Raw genomic sequence first — 20,340 nt, forward strand, 5'->3', positions numbered from 1 at the left:
CGTATAGTTGTGACGACCACGGCGGACAGAGCCATCACAGCGACGTCATCTCAGACGCCGTCGCAATCTGTTCCACCGCGCGACCGTGGCGCGGGGCGGAGGGAGCGCGCCGCGGGCGGAGGGTATTTAAATCGGCCGCCGCCGCGACCGAATCCAGTTCCCTCTGAGCAGTCATTGCGTACGGATCTCCGTGCCGGCACGTTCACAGGAGCTCAGTCCGTCAGTTCACCTGATGATGGCGACATGTATGATCGCCGAAATATTGTGCCCGCTGGACACTATAGACCGGCAGCCCACCCGTGGATATTTTGATTATCAAATACGCCGGGAGAAACTCAAGAATCACAAATACAATGTTAATTTTATGTTTGTAAAAATAAGATTTCCTGAGCGGAAATATCTATTGGTTGTTCCCTTAAGATGGTTGGGTACTTCCTTATCACATGGCACATAGTAGTCCATTTCAGCCACACAGCGTTAACTCCTGCTCGAGCGTCTGGAAACATCTCGCATTCGAACTTACAAGGGGGCCGAGTCATTTAACCTGTGTAGTTTTGCTCAGGAGTTCATTCTTTTCAATGATGAAGCCACAAATCTACGTCCACATTCCGCACACTCATCTTTCTTAATGTTTAACGCCAAACGTTATTTCTTAAAAGATCTTCCAGCTCAGAGTCCCATTTTCCAGAAATTGCCGGGTTTACTATACGAAAAACACATCAGCATAAAAAATTGTCCAAGGGTATAATGTCTCAATATCCGCTGTCACTCTGTTCATACGCAAAATGAATAGGAGAGCAGAAAGCGTAGACATTTGGTACACAGTGTGCATATTCTGAGGATTGTTACTTTCGAGTAAACGATAAATTTCCATTCCTTTAGGAAAAACTGATTTGGATTGCAAATTTCGTTGTATATTTGCTCGCTTCCGACGGCTTTGCGTGGCCTTTCGTAATTCTGGTTTGAGGTAATCTCCTACAAGAGGCACGACAACCATTCTGATCAGAAGGTCAGTACCAACAATTCCTGCCAGGATTATGCCCTCTGGTTTGCATCGGGCTTCATTCACGTCACCAGCTATTAAAATTGCAATATAATTAAGGCCACGTGCAACAATCGTCAAGCTAGCATAGAGGGTACAACTTGCTTGATTAAACGAATGAGCAGAATTTCAGCGTAACAGAAAAACATGCACTGAGGTGACTAAAGCCATGGGAAAACTCATAATATCGTGTAGGACCTCCTTTTGCTTGACGTAGTGCAACAGCTCGACGTGACATGGACTCAGCAAGTCGTTGGAAGTCTCCTGCAGAAATTTTGTCACATGCTGCTTCTACAGCAGTCCATAATTGTGAATGTGTTGCCGGGCTGCAGGATTTTTTGCACGAATTGACCTTTCGATTATGTCCCATAAACGTTCTATGGGATACATTCCGGGAGATCTGGGTGGGAAAATAATTCGCTCCAATTGGCCAGATGTTCCTCAAATCAACTGCGAACAATCGCGGCCCGGTGTCGTAGTGCATTGTCATTCGTAAAAATTCCATCGTTGTTTGGGAATATGAAGTCCATGAACGGCTGCAAATGGTGTCCAGTCTGAAACCAGAGGACCCAATCCATTTTATATAAACATTATGGGGACATCATTAGCTTGCACTTACGGGGTCACTTGCACAGTGCTTTATTGAGACTTGGGTCCATGGCTGCGTGGGTCTGCACCACACTTAAACCCTGAAATCGGGAGTCATCTGACCAATCCACGGTTTTCCAGTCGTCATCTCAAATGGCGCTGCTCTCGGTCGTTAAGGCAAGGCCACGGCCGCTGCGTTATCCGTGCTGAGAGGTAATTCTTGAAATTTGGTATTTTCGGAACTCTCTTGACGCCGGAATATTGAATTCCCCAACGATTTCCGAAATGATATGACCCATGATTCTAGTTCCAACTACCATTCCGCGTTAAAAGTCTGTTAATTCGCGCCGTGCGGCCATCCACGTGGGAAACCTTTTCACATGAATCACCTAAGAACAAATGACAGCTTCACCACAGCGCTGCCCTTTTCTACCTTGTGTACGCGATACTACCGCCATCTGTATATAGGAGTACATACAGGGTGGTCGGATATTCCCGTTACAGACTTCTGGGACTCGTAGAGGGGAGTGAGTACATCGTATTTTAAATAGGAACCCATGTTCGGAAACGTCATGCAAGGAGACTACAGAACGTCAAAGTTATAGGCACGGGTGTCTCTAAATGTACATATACACGGGGTGATTCCGTGATGATGTTACAGACTTTCTAGGATGATGGAGAACGATAGATGTATTAATTTGAAGTAAGGATCCCTGTACCGGAAACGAATGAGTTGAAAGTTGTAAACGAAAACCGTTGTGATACCTCTGACAGTTAAATACATGTACCGGTTCTTGTGTTGCGGAGAGTGTAGGATTGGTAACTTTCAGTGGTGGTAGTGTGGACAAAAACGAGAAAAAATTCCCAATGAACGTGGGCTCTACATTGCATACCTGAGGAGCTATGAGCATTCTTTCATCTTCGCTAATGTGAAACACATCTCTTTTACTGAGCAAGTGTTCATAGCTCCTCAGGAATGCAATTTAGAGCCCAAGTTTATTGGACATTTTTCCTTGTTTTTGTCCACACTGCCACCACTGAAAGTTACCAATCCTACACTCTTCGTAACACAAGAACCATTACATGTATTCAACTGTCAGAGGTATCACAACGGTTTTCGTTTACAACTTCCGACTCGTTCGTTTCCGGTACAGGGATCCTTACTTCAAATTAATACTTTTATCGTTCTCCATCATCATAGAAAGTCTGTAACATCATCACGAAATCATCCCGTGTATATGTACATTTAGAGACACCCGTGCCTATAACTTTGACGCTCTGTAGTCTCGTTGGATGACGTTTCCGGCCATGGGTTCCTATTCAAACTACGATGTACTCACTCCCCTCTACAAGTCCTAGAAGTCTGTAACGGGAATTTCCGACCACCCTGTATATCTCGCTATCCCATCACTTGTCGTCTCAGTGTAGTTAGGAGTAACACCATCTACCATCTGTATCAAAGGAGAGATTGCGCACAGGTTTGGCGTCCACCAATCGCGTTCTAAATATAATTTGTTTGTGAGAAGGTCTTGTTATCCCTTGCAGGAGAAATATGCACCAACCGTTATCGGAATGCGACAGAAGCGGGGTCGATCGAGACCTATCGAGACTGCGGTTTACCCTTTTTGCGTTGGTCGGGAACCGGCGACTGTCATGCGAGTATGCAATCGATGGATTCAGATGGTCCATACTCAACGCCATGCAGGATATCAACTGCCACACGTCTCCCCCCCCTCCCCCCCCTGCAGATGAGTGCTCAGTGCGACAGAATGTCAATCCTAAGGGCCCGGGTTCGATTCCCGGCCGGTTAGGAGATTTTCTCCTGTCAGGGACTGGGTGTTCTGTTGTCTTAATCACCATCATTTCATCCCCAACGACGCGCAAGTCGCCGAAGTAGCGTCAAATCGAAAGACTTGCACCTGGCGAACGGTCTACTCGACGGGAGGCCCTAGTCACACGACATTTACATTATTTTTACTGCCACACGTAATTTATAGCGGCTGACAGGGCAGGCATTTTATTCGCCTGGTCATGCAGGATAGTACAATCACGTCACATAACTTGAGCCAGGATCTTTTTTTTTAAGCAAGACAAATATCCAGTGCGATGACGTCTGCAGCACCATGGACTACATGGACGACCAGTGTTGGGACTTCCCTTTACACGGCAGCACAAAGAGGCTCGTCTACAGCGGGGCGTCCAAACACAATAAGGGTGACACAAGTGGCACTTCGTCGCCTTTCTGTAGGGCGCAGGTACAGATGAGGCGAACGTCGCTGCAGATGGGTGCTGGTGTTGACAGGTGCTGGGGGCCGTGTGCCAGGGCCTGCTGGTGCGCTACGGGCTGCAGCAGTCGGCGCTGATCGGCAAGTCCTTCTACAGCTTCCTCACCACCGCGTCGGCCTGCCTCCTCACCACCAGCGTGCTCATCGCCTCCTACCTGCTCTCCGAGAAGTCGTTCAGCCTCGTCAGATCGTCTCTTTTCGTGAGTAACGGCTGCTGCAGGCTATTCTGTGCACTATAGCTTCTGTGCACTATAGCCACTTACTATTGACTGTAATTAGAGGAACGTATCTTTTTCGTGCTGACAGGAGTGGGTTGTTGGAGGAATAATTACCCGATACAGATTTTAATGTGGAAATTGTTTTTAGTCGTCTCTTCATTCCGAAGATTGAGTCGGTACAGATCTCTACGCTACTCTATCCTGTGCAAGCCTCTTCATCTCGGCGTAACTACTGCAGTCTACTTCCATTTGAACTTGCTTACTGTAGTCAAGCCTTTGTTTGTCTCAAATTTTTTCTTGCCTCCCCTCTCCCCACCCCCATCGCCGTCTACACATACACTTCTCCACCGAGCGAGGTGGCGCAGTTGTTAGCGCACTGGATTCACATTCGGGAGGACGACCGTTCAATCCTGCATCTGGCTATCCTGATTTAGATTTTCCATGATTTCTCTAAATCCCTTCAGCCAAATGCTGGGATGGTTCCTCTGAAAGGGCACGGCCGACTTTCTTCTCCATCCTTCCCTAATCCGACGGGACCCATGACCTCGCCGTCTGGTTCCCTTCCCCAAATCAACCAACTGACCAGCACTTCCTTACAAATCGACAATTCCTAGATGCTCCAGTGAGTACCCGATCCAATAATCCCTTCTTTTAATCGCGGTATGTAGTAAAATTGTTTTCTCTCCAGTTCGATTCACTACGATTTCAGTAGTTAACCAATCTACTCTTCTAACCTTCAGCAATCTTCTGTAACAGCATTTTTCAAAACCTCTCTCTTCCAGTCTGTGCTATTTATAGTCCACATTTCACATCCACGAAAGGCTAGATTCTACGTATCAACACTTTCAGAGTACACTTTCTAACATTTAAAAATTATGTTTGGTGCTAAAAAATTTCTTTTTAGAAACTTCAGTACACCGTATTAATGTGACACAATAATATTTAACAGTTCGTTACGAAGCGGCTTTCGATTTCATGGGTCATCGTCAGATAACTTAATACTAAACAGACAGCTGTACAAAGGTTTTACCGCTATTTCGATAAAAAACACAAGGATAGTGTAATACACAAAGAATCTGTGAACAAGTTAATCTTATATTACAATATATTCAAAGATTAAAAATATGTTAATGTGTAAGCCAAGTAAGCGGGTAATGGCGCAGACTGCTATGTAATGTGGACAAACTGGTGAACGGGCCGGAAAAGGGCGGGGGGGGGGGGGGGGGGGGGGAAGAGAAGAAAGGACTCTATGGAATAGATTAGATTATAACCTTTCTTTTTCAGTATCCAATTCCTTTCATGTTCTCTCTACTAGTTACAGTCCTACCTGATATGATTTGCCACACACATTGCAGGGAGTCCTATAAATTTCACTCTATTTTAAAGATGGAATGTTACATTTATTGCTAAAGAATGTAGACAACAGAATTCCTGATGTAAAAATCTGGAGTATATTTCCTGGATTTCGGTTTCTTGGGAAGTACCTGTGAAGTCCTACCTATATATTGCATGGTGGCCCATTTGTTATCAGTGTGGTTTTGTGCTTTCTGAGGAGGATAAAGAAGCTCTGTTACCCTCCGTCTCTTCCTTTTACTGGGTATGTTGTCAATTAGCGTAGGACTATAATCACTGCTGTATTCTATTTATTGAATTATCTCCAACTCATTTTCAAAATCTGGTTTGGTTTATGGCTTAGATAGTAGGCGGTGCACCATAGAGTATTTGTTGCTATTGCCAGTGTACATTTTAATCTTCTCTCATTTGGTCATCTTCACTTACTTTACTAACCAAATAACGAAAGACTTCTATTACTTTTAGTGTCCAATTTTCTAATCTAATTCCTCACCGGAGTCTGATTTAATTCGACTGCATTCCACTGCCCTTTTTCTACTGTTGTTGATGTTCATTTTGTAATCTCATTTCAAGAAACTATTCATTCCATTCAACTATTCTTCCAAGTCTTGTAAATAAAACTGCCTTTTCCTGCTGCTAGTTACTTTATTCATCCCATACGCGTTTCGCCTTCTCCTGTTCAAAGGCATCATCAGTGGGATGATTTGCTGATCTGCGTTTCCTCCAGACCAGATGTGAGTGTAACATCCACGAGATAAATTTTAGCTACAGTGCGACGAGAGAAAATTATGCCTCTAACAGTTACAAACATTATCTATTCGACGTATGAAAGAACAGTGAAAACGATGATAAACATTAATTATTTATATAATATTCTATGATGTAATCGGACATACCGATGTGTATCATACAACGACAATGATAATTGTAAATTCCTTTTATGATCTGCGTTTGTCTTCCTTTTTTTTTACCTTTTGTTGGTTGGCTTTTGTAGGTTGCGGACGCATATCGAACTGAGGTCTGTTAAGAAATTGTAATTATTTGTTAATTATTATTTGAAAATAGAGTTCATTATTATTATAAATATGAGTGAATAATTATTTGTAACTTTAATTCCTCTCTCAGTTAGCATTATCTGTGTTAATTATTTCTTTCCGCTGTAAGGAGCGCAGCCATTGATGATAGCGATTTGTATCGCGTTTTTGTCTGTGCTTTCCTTAGAAACAAATCAAATGTTTGCTTGATGAAGTCTAAATAGTGCACAATACGAAAGTAGATTTTATAGAGTTTAATAAGCATTTTAAATATTTACTTATTTGCTCTAACAATAGAAAGTCTCTATCAGTTGTCTGCCGCCATCTTAACAATTATCTCAGCGGAAAATTCAAATTTAAATTACACAACTCTGCGGAATAAATGCCGAAGGTAATACAAATGTGTAAAAATAAATGTGCACCGGTGGTCCCGAACTCATTCTAATGAAAATGATTCGAATCAGATTGGTTCTTTAAAAACAGTGCTCATAGCACGATCTTATAAGAAACTTTTCTAGCTGATGTATGGAGTCGAAATTAATTACGCACGAGTTGCGAAGAATATTGTTTCAGGTAACATACGTCAGTGTTGTGCGCGGCTGATATTCGGTGGTTTTAATGATTATTTTGCTGAAGATAACTGCTTCCATCTTAATCAATAGTTGTAAGGAATCTGTTGTATGAACTGTGATTTAGTGACACTTATACAACTTACAGACAACACTTTAACACGACGTTAACTTGGAGTTCTTTAGCAACTTGATCAAATCTTTAGCCGGGAGAAAAATTAACTAGTAATTACTCAATGTAATAAAATAAGATTATCATTTCCATTTACAAATTAATTAAATACCAAACCACTGAATAACACAGCAAACACCACATGAGGAAACGCAGATAGCAAATCATCCCACTGATGATGCCTTAGAACAGGAGAAGACGAAACGTGTATGGGATAAATAAAGTAACTAGCAGCAGGAAAAGGCAGTTTTATTTACAAAACAAGTATTTATATGCTTGCTGCGGAGGATGGCCACACAAACGAACTTGTTATTCTTCCAAGTCCTTTCTCATCTGTGACAGAATACCATCGGCAAATCTCGAAGTTTTAATTTCTTCATCCAGCCCTTTAATTCACGTTCCAGATTTCTCCTTGGTTTCTGTCACAGCTTGCTCGACGTACAAACTGAATAAAATTGGGGGTAGTCTACAACCCTGTCTCATGCCCTTCTCAATTACTGCTTCCCTTCCATTCATTTCGGCTCTATTACTGCACTCTGGTTTCTGTATAACATTTCGATAACCGTTCACTCCCTGTATTTAGCCCCGCTCCGTAGAATTTATTGTTGTTGAATGATGTGGATTAAGTTACTACGATTTACTTTTTATCATCGTTGCGGTTCACAGTTAAGCAATATTTTTAAAAGACGCCATAGTCACCACTGGCCGTAGAAATTATTTATTTTCACTAGTGCAATTTCGGCGACCTTAATGGCGTTATGTAAATGGTATAATGCACATGTAAAGCTTTCTGACTTGCGGACATGTCATCGTTGTATCTGAGCTTATTAACTAAAGGAATACAGCAACAGTAAACGGGCGAGAGGCTACGTACGTCGTGAAAGTGGTATAAATTACATAAGCTATTACCATTGTTACCGTCTAGAACATAAATACAAACAAAGCACTGTTCTTGGATGCTGTTTACATCATAACTGACGCAGATGGCGCGAAAGTATATCCACAGCACGTATTTCCTTTGCTCTTCTCAAAGATCGTACATTCCAGAAATAAGACTTGTAATCACAGTATCACAATATCATTTTACGTTGTTGACAGAATACAGTATTCTAACCTGCGCGGGTAGCCCTGCGTGTTAAAGGAGCGCCCCCGAGATGGGGTGGCGTCACAGCCCCACATCACCCCGCCCGTCGCATTATCGACGACGGTCGTTCGGCGTGCCGGCCAGACAAGATGTGCTTTTTAGGCGGTTTCTCACATTCTACTAGGTGACTACTGGGCTGGTACCAAAGACCAGCCTGTGATACACTATTCTAAAATATTTAGAAAACTTTCACTCTTTTTCACATGAATAAAACTACCCTGGGGGGGGGGGGGGTAACAGTGTGCCGACAGGAAGGGCATATGGCCACCCTTAAACTAACCGTGTCGTATCCGTTAATAACCACGCTGACTCCGCACTGGTGCTAAACAAAGAGACAAGGAAAGAAGACAGAGCACAGCATTGCATGCGATGATACAGACATATAGTATTATGGGGCGGGATAGAAAATTTATTTGTAACAAAGTGACGTAAAAATACATATGTTATCTGTCGTAATAATCTTACTCTTCACTTCACATGCGTATATTTTTTTACCCACACACCTCAAACCTATAGAACACATTTTACTCTCCCCAAATCGCTTTCTTCAGTGCAGGTTCTTCAGGTTTTGAGTGAAAGCGCAGTGCTTTTTTTTAAAAAAAGAAGGCCATGACTTCTACGATTTATTTTTATACGTATATATTTTTGTCCTTTAGCTTTTAGTCGCACAACTTTAATCTGTCTGTAAACTTTTCACATGTACTAATATTTGTTTCGTCTTTCAAAGATCTTGGTAAAAGAGCGGAACGGTGAACCTCTGAAAGCCCGTCCCCTGTCGATATAGACCGATGGGGATGAAATAAGAGCTAAGGAAAAAATACAAATTGTACCAGATAAAGATCACAAAAAGCTCAATTCGTCTTAACAAGCTTTGCTCGCAAAAGTACTGATTCAATGATGCAACCAAAAAATCAGTACAACAAAATGAGTTAAAGTATGTGATGAGACATGTCGCACTAACTACAGAACTTGAATTATTATCTTCTTGTAATATGTGAAATCTAAATACGCAGAAAGGTGTGTAAATGTAGTCATGCAGTTCCATGGTGCTTAGAATGTTAACGAGTTTGAGTTGCACTTGTGAAGCTGGTTACATAATATTTACAGAGAATTGTTAAAATAGATTATATAAGATAAAAAAACGAGCATTTAAAAATAAATAAAAAACAAAAGTTGAAATGTGTGGGAGTGCACACGATTCTCCCTCGTTATGACATAAAACAATACAGCGCAATAAAATACAGCACTTCATGAGTACTGTAGTTATGAAACCGGAGAAACACGTTTCTGTACAAATTATTAATTCAGTAACATAAGTGTACGATTTGTTTGTCTTCTCTAATGCGTACCCCAAAGCGTTCCACATCGCAGCAGGACATCCTTCTTGACGTGGTCCGCGGCCCAGATAAATAAATGCATGAATGAATGGATGAATGAATGGACGTATGAATAAATAAATATACGGCAATATTCAATTGTTTCAGAATTACAATTTTTAATTTTCTCTTGTAGGTCAATACTAGGCCGGAGAACCTTATCAAAATTGTTTCACTAAAGCAGAAAATCGACCTGGGTCCATGGATAAGTGGTTCCTTCAACGACATTGTCTCAGTGGAATTACGTCGCGTGTGTTGCAAAGTCCTGGGGCGCATGGACTAAGAAAGGACATACCTTCGCAACTTGTTGCTATTAAGAAGAGAAGGACCGGATTGTTACAGTTTGACTGATTTGGTTAGGTTCTGTTTTTAGACAGTCGGTAGAATGAGATTCTAAATATCGTCACATCACACAGGTTACAAAAATGCGGTCAGATGTGCTACCTCAGTAGAAGTTGTATGAATCTGCGAAAATATTTGACTGCCAGGAGCGGGACAGCGTAAAGCGGCGGAGCGCAGGCTTTTCGCTCTCGCCACGAAGAGCACTGAATCAGTATGGTACTAACCCTAGGCTATAATACCCCCGATGGAAACAGTATTTGTCTTGGGAACGTGGCCAGAAAGTTGGGCAGACGTGCCAATGTTGGCCTACGGTCACAGGTAACTAGTTTGAGTGTCGACACCCTGTGGTAAATTCTAAAAGTATTCACCGCGTCTGAGACGGTGACGTCTCACATTGAATGAGATTTTGTATCTGACGCGTGAGAACTGGCTTACGTGCCAGCACCGTGTTATTCTCTTTCTTATCGCTCTCCGTCATTATCGCCGACACAAAGACAGCAGTAAACTTTATAAATGCTCACCACAGTCCGTATTCAGTACTCATTACTCATATATTGTGAGATGTGCGAGTACCAGACATTTCTCGGGAAAAGTGGTTGAATCATCTCAAAATGGTTATCAGGGAATTATAGGTATGAATACTCAGCTCTCGACAAAATATCAGACTGGTGCAAACGTGGCAGATAATTCTTAATGTAGAGGAGTGTGGAGGTGTGCACTTAATGATACGTAATAGCGTGGTATCCTTTGGTTACAGAATTAGCGAGACACAATTAGAGTGACTCCTGTCGTATATCTGGGAGCAACAATATGTACAGGGTGAGCGAAAAGTCCCCGTAACTCTAGTATCGAATGAAAATTGCTTTGATTCGTTTTAGCACAAATCGTTACTTACGTATTACGTGTCCACCATATTGGTGGGTTCCGCAGCATGCTGTAAACTCATTTCCATACGCCTCCGTGTTATTCTTGACATATTTTCGAGCACGTCCGGTGTTATAGTGCGAAATGCATCCTCAACAGCATTGCGCAGTTCTTCGTTTGTAGCATAACGACGTGCAGATACATGCGCCTTAATGATTTCCCGTAACGAGTTGTGAGGTGTGGTGAGGTCAAGACTTGTTGGCGGCCATTTCAAGGGAGCTGGTGTTACTGACGAACCACGACCTATCCACCGTCCTGGGAAGTGTTCATTTAGCAACGCTGCATAGTGAGGCGGCGCTCAGTCTTGCTGCAATGTTCTGTGAGGCCCCTTTCCTCAAGCTGAGGTATTACTCACGTTTGTAACATGCGTAAATAATTTACGCCATTCACAGTTCCTTCAGGAAGTTTAGCCCAAGCAGACGACCTGATTTCATCGCTGCCCATATCATTACGTGAGGCGGGCTCCTTTCTAACTCGACTGTGTAATTAGGATTCCCTTTGGACCAAACGACAATATTTCTAGTACGAAATATTTCCTGGAACGCTCCCATAACCTGTCTTATGTCTTCTTTCTGTGTTGTCGTTCTGCGCCCACACACTTGTCACTAAGCTATCCTGGGTAGTATAACTATGACGGCTCACATCCGTCATGACTACAAATTAAAACTGCTCTGCGACTGCGAGAACATACAAACATGAATTCCAACAATTGATTCAAATAACTGGTACAAGTAACATAGCTGCCGACCTGATCCACAACATTTGATACTAGACAGGGGTTTCCAGAGGTACGAGGACTTCTCTTCCACCACGTAGAGATCTGAAGCGGAACAGCCTAGTACGCCCAGTTGTAGGTAAAACAAATGGCAGGTCACGATTAATAGTGTACTGGGGAACTGCAGTTAGTCTAAGAAAACAACTGCACCCGGTTTCCTACATTCAATTAAGCAAATACAGGGCTGATACCGACGTCTGGCCTCAGCCACAGGATACAAAAACATTTCGAAAACGTCTCACACTTCCACGTGCGTTAACATTAAACGCAAACACACTGGGTAAACACATTCTGTCTCGTCGTGGGGGGAGAGGAGGTGCTTCCCTGTGAACACACGAAATAAGTCCACGGAAAAGAACAAGAATGAAGAAGGGAGATGTTGCACACTAAATACTTGTAGGACCTCTCGAAGAATATTGCTCAAGCGTATGGAACCCATACCAGACCGGACTAATGGACAGCTGCGATCGAATCCAAAGAAGGCCTTGCGTGACTGTCTGCAGTGTGTAGCAGAAATCCGAAAAACTTTAACTAGCGGATACGTCATACGGTTCGCGAGAACCTGCTTGGAAAACGTCGAGAACAGTCGTTCAGGGCTTAAGCACAAACGTTCTTCAGATCTTTCAGATAAAGAGTCAGGAAACAACAGCTCACGCAGAGGCGTGTTCCATGTACACCGTAGACTCACACTGATATGACCACCGCCAATGTTCGACCTCAACGGATAATGAACACTCACAGACGACAGGTGGCAGCACTAGTAGTGGAAGGTATATAAAGCGTGTCGGGGGCACGCGGAGAACAGTGCAGTCGTTGTCGTCATGCGGAAATGGAGCAATTTACCTGACTTCCAAAGGGCACAATCATTGGCTTTCGGTTCAACGTGGAAGCATTTCCGAAACGGCTAATTCTGTTCATGTGCCAACGTGGTCACAGTATACCATGCATGGCAAAATGGAGCTATCCAAGACTGGCGCCAAGGCAACAGTGGCACACAACGGACCATACAGCTGCGGTGTTGTGCACGAGCGAATAGACGTGTAACTGCAGAGCAGCGGATCGCCCAGATGAAACACGGGGCTGTTAACAGCCTCTCCTCAACGAGCGTTGAGCGAACGTTGTTGCGTACAGTACTCTGCAGCAAGCAACTGGTTCACGCACGCATGCTGACTGCAGCCCATCGGCGGTGAAGGCTGGATTTGCACGCCAGTAGCACAACTGGAAGTTCACTGGATGGCGACAAGTGGCGTTTTCAGATGAATCACGTTTTACGCTCCGATCGAACACGTCGGAAATGGTTCTTGAGTTTATTCAGTCTTCACGTAAACCTCTCAATTGATGGTTGACCCTTTTGGCACCACATCCACGAGAAAGACGCCATCACAATCCCAAAATAATGTCACCATGACTTTTCCGGCAGAGGGAGTTGTCTTGAATTACTTCTTTTATGGTGAATGAGGATGATACCACTCAATAGACCGTCTTTTTGTTTCTGGTGCAAAGTGGTACACCCAGCTTTCGTCCCCTGTAACGATCCACAACAGAAAGGCCTCTACGTCGGTCTCAAAACGCTCCAACAAGTCATATGAAATGGCCTTTCTTTGAATCTTGTGGTTCGCAGTGAGTATTTGTGGAACCTATGTTGAGCACCTCTTTAGCTATCCAACAGTCTCAATCATTGCAGACGCAGTTCCAATGCTGACTGACAACTGCAGAGCCAGTTGTCGAGTTGTGATGCGCCGGTCGGCTCGAATAATGGCATCCGCACGATTCAGCATGTCTAGAGCAGTGGCTGTGACAGGACGACCCGAGAGTGGCTGATCATAGACCTCTGTTTCTGCATTTCCTGAGGCTGTAACTTTCTTTACCCATCGCCCAACTGTGCTCCTGTCAACTGCAGCATCGCCATACACTGCACACAATCGTTTACGGATGTGCACCACGGTTTATTTTTCTGCACGCAAGAATCCAATAACAGCACGCTGCTTGTAACGTTAGTTGTATGTAGACGCCATCTTGAAGCTGTACTACGGCTGTGCCATCTGCCAGAACGGTTCTAAACTTCACCGGCGCATAGCATCAGCAAGGACATTTGTCTATGTATATTAATAGCTTTTTTTTAAAAAGAAAAAAGAAGGCGGGGTACTACTTATTGAAGAAGTATCGTATTAAAGTAGTGTAACGTTTGAACGTCTTTTAGCCTCTATATGGCAGTTCCATCATTTAAAGACTCGGGGTTTATTTCTCGTAGTATGTTGTGAACTGACTTTCAGAGAAGTATGTTATTTACTGCTGCGTGAGATCGCAGTTTCTGATATTGTCTGTGTTCATTATGCACTTCCAGAATGAGATATTCACTCTGCAGTGGAGTGTGCGCTGATATGAAACTTCTTGGCAGATTAAAACTGTGTGCCGAACCGAGACTCGAACTCGAGACCTTTGCCTTTCGCCGGCAAGTGCTCTACCAACTGAGCCACCCAAGCATGGCAGCACGGTAGCTCAGCGTGTTGGGTCAGAGGGTTAGCCAATCTCTGTAATTAAAAACTGAGTGAACGGATCAACGAAGAACCTGAACGGGGAGTCATCGGACGTCCGCCCCGAACAAAGTCGACGAACAGTGTAGAACAAAATGAGATCAACTTAAAAAAAAAGGTTGGTAGAGCACTTGCCCGCGAAAGGCAAAGGTCCCGAGTTCGAGTCTCGGTCCGGCACTCAGTTTTAACTGACAGGAAGTTTCTTTATGCACTTGTTAGGATGCTGTTGTGTACGTCAACGTGACTGCCGCACAGAAACTGTAGCAACGTAGATAAGCAGATTTGCGTAACATTTATAGCTTTCATAATAGTTTATAGCCATTTGAACTGTATTTCTATTGGAAAGGTCAATAATATCTCTAGTAGTCTCGAACGAGGTAAACAGCCTCTTTATTACATGATGCGTAAAAATCCACATCCTTCCGGTCTGTGAATATTCGTATTTATTTCCCGTCTTGCTTCTGCTAAAAGGACAATGTTTAACAGCTGCTTGCCTTTTTAATCCAGAAATAACAGTTTAGATTGAGACACTATCTTAAATGAGAGCGCGTGGAAGCGCCATTTTTTCACTAAAATTCCGAATCACAAATATGAGCTTTATGAAGAACCACTGGTCTTCTTCAGATATGAGACAAGACTTTGACTTAACTAGTACTAGTTTAGTAAAAATTAGCAGTTCGGTTCGTTGTGATCTCTAGAGCCTGTTCATTTTAAGTGAATATGTTTGCTTTTCTTTTTATGAATAATTTCAATACAATACTAACTGAGAATTTAGAAAAGAAATCGAACTCCACGACTGAAATCCGACAACAAGGTGTCTTTTGTTCAACAAAGTTTTACACGTGGTTACTACTCACTGATTCATGTAACAATGGTTCAAATGTCTCTGAGCACTATGGGACTTAACTTCTGAGGTCATCAGTCCCCTAGAACTTAGAACTACTTAAACCTAACTAACCTGAGGACACCACACACATCCATGCTCGAGGCAGGATTCGAACCTGCGGTCGCGCGGTTCCAGACTGTACGCCTAGAAGCGCTCGGCCACTCCGGCCGGCCATCTAACAATGAACTGTGTTCTTCCAGAAACAGTTAAATCTGTCTGTGTACCAACCGTTACAAAAAAAATATACATTGTCCTAAATCAACATCACTACATTTACTGCAAAAAAATGTCTTTACTACAGTAAAATACATGTTCCTATTCAGATGCTGTTCACCAGTTTTACCACAGTTTGCACTATCGGGAATATCAACAAGATAAATACTAACATCATTAGCCAGCAACCATTCAATAAATTTTTTTAAGGGCATCATCTTTCCGCCAGTGACTGTTATAAGTTTTTATTACACTATTGCAATTTCGGCCTTACGTTGACATGGCTTAAAGCCATAACATCACTTGATAATGGCCTAAGGCCGAAATTGCAATAGTGTAATAAAAACTTATAACAGTCACTGGCGGAAAGATGATTTCCTTCAAAAAATTTTTTGAGACTGTGAATCCCAGCTACAACAAGTTTATTCATTCAATAAATGGCATCAGTCAATACGGTGTCAAAATTTTATTAATAACCTCTAAAATGTAACTGCGACAATGAAACTGTGACAGATTTTTGTAATAATGGATAATTTAGTGGACATCTTGGTTGTAGAAGCTGATTATTGGCTGTTCCATCTTGAAAATCAGCTCATCTACATTTTGCAAATGCTTGCCATGTAATGGTTTCTTCGTGCAAGGAGTGAGGATAAAGCTACTGGGTGCCACGTTAGGAGAAAAGGGATGTTGAGGCACAATTTGATAGCCCAGAGAAGTGGCATGCGTGACTGTGTACTTTGTGGTGACCCTCGGACAGCTACCCACAACAGTTCATCATGAAGCCTTCCGTGATTTCGTCAGGAGATACAGGATGTCCCATTTATCTGATGATCGCTCGCACGGCACACTAGATGGTGGGCAGCGAGCACTCGGTTGCCCGGCGTATCAGATGCCATGTCGACCGTTTGCTATCGCAGTACTGAATTTAAAATATATGCAAATAAATTTTGTACTCACGCATGTCATACAAGGAATGCTGGAACGGCCTACCAATATTTTCCATGCATTTCGGACTTCTATTCAATACATTACTCATCATATGAGGTAATTCTCTTTGAGAAACTGTATTAACTTACTCTTGTACGAGGGCCGTTCAGAAAGTAACCTCCGGTTGATTTAAAAAAATACACCAAGTTAAATAAAAATATTTTAATATATACATCTTACAACTACATCTTTGCACTATTTTTCTACATAGTCTCCATAGCAATTGAGGCACTTATCGTATCTCTTCACAAGCTTTGAAATTCCTTCTGCATAAAAATCACCCGCTTGTGCCTGGAGCCAGCCTGTGACCGCATCTTTGAGCTCTTCGTCGTCATCAAACCGCTGTGACCCGAGCCATTTCTTCAAATGCATGAAGAGGTGATAATCACTTGGCGCCAGGTCTGGGCTGTAAGGTGGATGGTTGATAACGTCCCACTTGAAGGACTCAAGAAGGGCCGTTGTTCTGCGAGCAGAGTGAGGACGGGCGTTATCGTGCAAAAAAATGATACCGGAAGTCAGCATACCACGGCGTTTGTTCTGCATAGCCCGTCATAACTTTTTTATTGTTTCACAGTACACGTCTTGATTAATGGTCGTACCACGTTCCATGAATTCAAGGAACAACACCCCTTTGGCATCCCAAAACACCGTTGCCATCAGTTTTCTGGCAGAAAAATCTTGCGAGGCTTTTCTTGGTTTGGTAGGCGAATTTGAATGTGCCCACATCTTTGATTGTTCTTTTGTCTCAGGGTTCACGTACTTCATCCAGGTTTCGTCACCGGTCACGATTCTGTTTAACAATGGTTCTCCTTCGTCCTCATAACGTGACAGAAAGTCTAATGCAGAGGCCATTCTTTGAGTTTTGTGGTGGTCGGTAAGAATTTTGGGCACCCATCGTGCACAGAACTTACGGTAACCCAATCTTGCTGTCACTATCTCGTACAAGAGAGTCTTAGAAATCTGTGGAAAACCAGTAGACAACTCCGATATTGAGAAACGTCGATTTTCACGAACTTTTGCATCAACTGTCTGAACGAGTTCGTCAGTCACCAATGATGGTCTACTACTCCTCTCTTCATCATGAACGTTTTCTCGTCCATTTTTAAATAAACGTACCCATTCACGGACAACTCCTTCACTCGTAACTCTTGGTCCGTACACGGCACAAAGCTCACGATGAATAGCTGCTGCAGAATATCCTTTGGCTGTAAAAAACCTTATGACAGCACGCACTTCACATTTGGTGGGGTTTTCTATTGCAGCACACATTTCAAACTGCCACAAAAACTAAACTAGCGCAGGTACGTCGTTCACTCGACCACGGCTTGATGCCGACTGACCTGTTGAGTGCGTGAACGCACAGATGGCGTCGCTACTCCCCCCACAACCCGCACTGTGACCAATCGGAGGTTACTTTCTGAACCGCCCTCGTATATTATCCGTAAGCCCCTATAACGTGTGCAGGTTTGTTGTGAACACTTTATCATTTAGTGCTACCCACAAATAGAAATCGCGTGTGGTTAAATCGGGACTCTGAACAGGACAGATAATTGTTGCTAATAACTGTCGTGGAATACATCGTGTCGGCCGCTGGTGGCCGAGCGGTTCTGGCGCTACAGTCTGGAGCCGCGAGACCGCCACGGTCGCAGGTTCGAATCCTGCCTCGGGCATGGATGTGTGTGTTGGCCTTAAGTTAGTTAGGTTTAAGTAGTTCTAAGTTCTAGGGGACTTATGACCTCAGCAGTTGAGTCCCATAGTGCTCAGAGCCATTTTTTTTGTGGAATACATCGTGAACTGCGAGCAAAGAAACATTGGCCGTGTGAACCCTGGCCGAAACCTGCTGAACAAACAAGAAGCTTCGTTCTCTTTCACTCGATTCATAAAAAAAACCACTTGCAAAATGTTTTGCACATATGTCACTATTAACTGTGACATTAATAAAAACTAGCCCTACTATTCTGTCACTACCAACTGTGCACCATGCTCCTATTTCCTGATCGTAAAAGGGTTCCTGAGCCAACGGCTTTGCCGCAGTTGTAACACCAGTTCCCATCAGATCACCAAAGTTAAGCGCTGTCGGGCTGGGCTAGCACTTGCATGAGTGACCATCCGGTCTGTCCAACGCTGTTGGCAAGCGGGGTGCACTCAGCCCTTGTGAGGCAAACTGATAAGTTACTTGATTGAGAAGTAGCGGCTCCGGTCACGAAAACTGACAAAGGCCGGTGTAGCGGTGTGCTGACCACATGCCCCTCCATATCCGCATCCAGTGACGCCTGTGGTCTGAGGATGACACGGCGGCCGGTCGGTACCGTTGGACCTTCATGGCCCGTTCGTACGGAGTTTAGTTTAGTTTAATAAAAGGTTTCCTCATGACAATATGACTCTGTATGCACATATGAATCGTAAATAACCACTCGTTACACGTTCGCAGACTGCACTGTTACTGTTACACTCGTAATGTTTGCCTCAGCGTTCGGTCACTGGCGGAAAAGGTTAGTAGGGGACGTTAACAGGGAGACGCGGGACCCATTTGACTGGCTTATGCGGCTGCGGTGGCGCCTACGGTCATCAGAATAATGGAATACCCTGCATTTGCTCGATGATGGTCAGGTCATAGCGTTTTTCAGCGTCAGCGTGTTTCCACTGATTGCGTAAGTCGACTGTCTCACTAAACTCCACTGACCAGAGCAAATTTTTTTCGATTCCTCTAGTGACGTGCAATAGTACAATGATGCGGGCATTTCAGTGTATACCAGAACTGCAACACGTGCGTATCTACAAAAAAAAAAAAAAAAAATTATATTACATACTTTCATGTAATAAAGTCATACATATGGGTGAGTCACATAAGACATAAAGCCCCTTTTGTTTTAGTGAGCCGGCCGCTGTAGCATAGCGGTTCTAGGCGCTTCAGTGCGGTCCCGGGACTTTGCTCGGCTGATCCAATGCCCCTCCCCCCTTCTGCATCACATGACACTTCCCCCTCCCCCTTCTGCAGTACATGACACCGTAAGGCCGGCCGGTGTGGCCGTGCGGTTCTAAGCGCGTCAGTTTGGAACCGCCCTGCTGCTACGGTCGCAGGTTCGAATCCTGCCTCCGGCATGGACGTGTGTGATGTTCTTAGGTTAGTTAGTTTTAAGTAGTTCTAAATCTAGGGGACTGATGACCTCAGAAGTTAAGTCGCATAGTGCTCAGAGCCATTTGAACCATTTTTTATTATGATAGTACGCTAAGGGGCATGTAGTTTGGTGTGTGAGAAAGAGTCTTAACTCTTTCATCGATCGAGATATTGAAGCATCTAGTTTTTTAAATGGAATGATATACCTTTTTTAATAACACTCGAAAGAGATGAAAAGCCGAGAACAGTGATATAACGCTTGTTAATTTTGATGTTGAAACTGTTCGCAAATGACTGAGAAATGCACTAAAATTGGAAATCAGTGCGGCCAGAGTGGGCTGTTGCGGTATAAACAACGCGAAGCGGAGCTCTCATGCTAGGCTCCGTCATTATGTGCAGCAAGACAAGCCTACCGCTACTGAGATAAAACATCATTTCCTGTACAAACAGATACAGGTTCAACTATGATTTTTGTATATCGATCTACATATGCTACTTTCTGACGCACCTAATGGGATTTAGGAAAACTCTTTCATATGTGTGAAGGTATCCAGGTTTTTGTGGAAACAAGTACAGTTTCATCAGGTAATTTTCAATTTAAATCCTCCCTGTCGCTGCTTGATTTTCAAATCCAAAACAGAAACGTCGCGCGTTCACGCTTCGTACTGCTTAACAACCTTTTCACAGAAAAAATAAACTAGTTTTTTAACTTCCTCAGATTTAAAGTAATAAGAATACCTGACCTCCCTTTGCCTTGAGACTCCTGAATGCTTCTTAAAA

At 43.3% G+C, this 20,340-nt stretch overlaps 1 protein-coding gene across 1 annotated transcript in view; it reads left to right on the forward strand.

Annotated features, from left to right (window-relative positions):
- LOC124802892 (protein singles bar) overlaps positions 1 to 20,340 on the forward strand; it is a 127,344-nt gene that overhangs the window by 67,828 nt on the left and 39,176 nt on the right. The window contains exon 3 of the mRNA XM_047263952.1: positions 3,933 to 4,115. Coding sequence (XP_047119908.1) covers positions 3,933 to 4,115 — 183 coding nt within the window. The remainder of the gene's footprint in view (positions 1 to 3,932; positions 4,116 to 20,340) is intronic.

The sequence above is a fragment of the Schistocerca piceifrons genome, chromosome 1, assembly GCF_021461385.2.
Source record: "Schistocerca piceifrons isolate TAMUIC-IGC-003096 chromosome 1, iqSchPice1.1, whole genome shotgun sequence".
Classification (NCBI taxonomy): Eukaryota; Metazoa; Arthropoda; class Insecta; order Orthoptera; family Acrididae; genus Schistocerca; species Schistocerca piceifrons.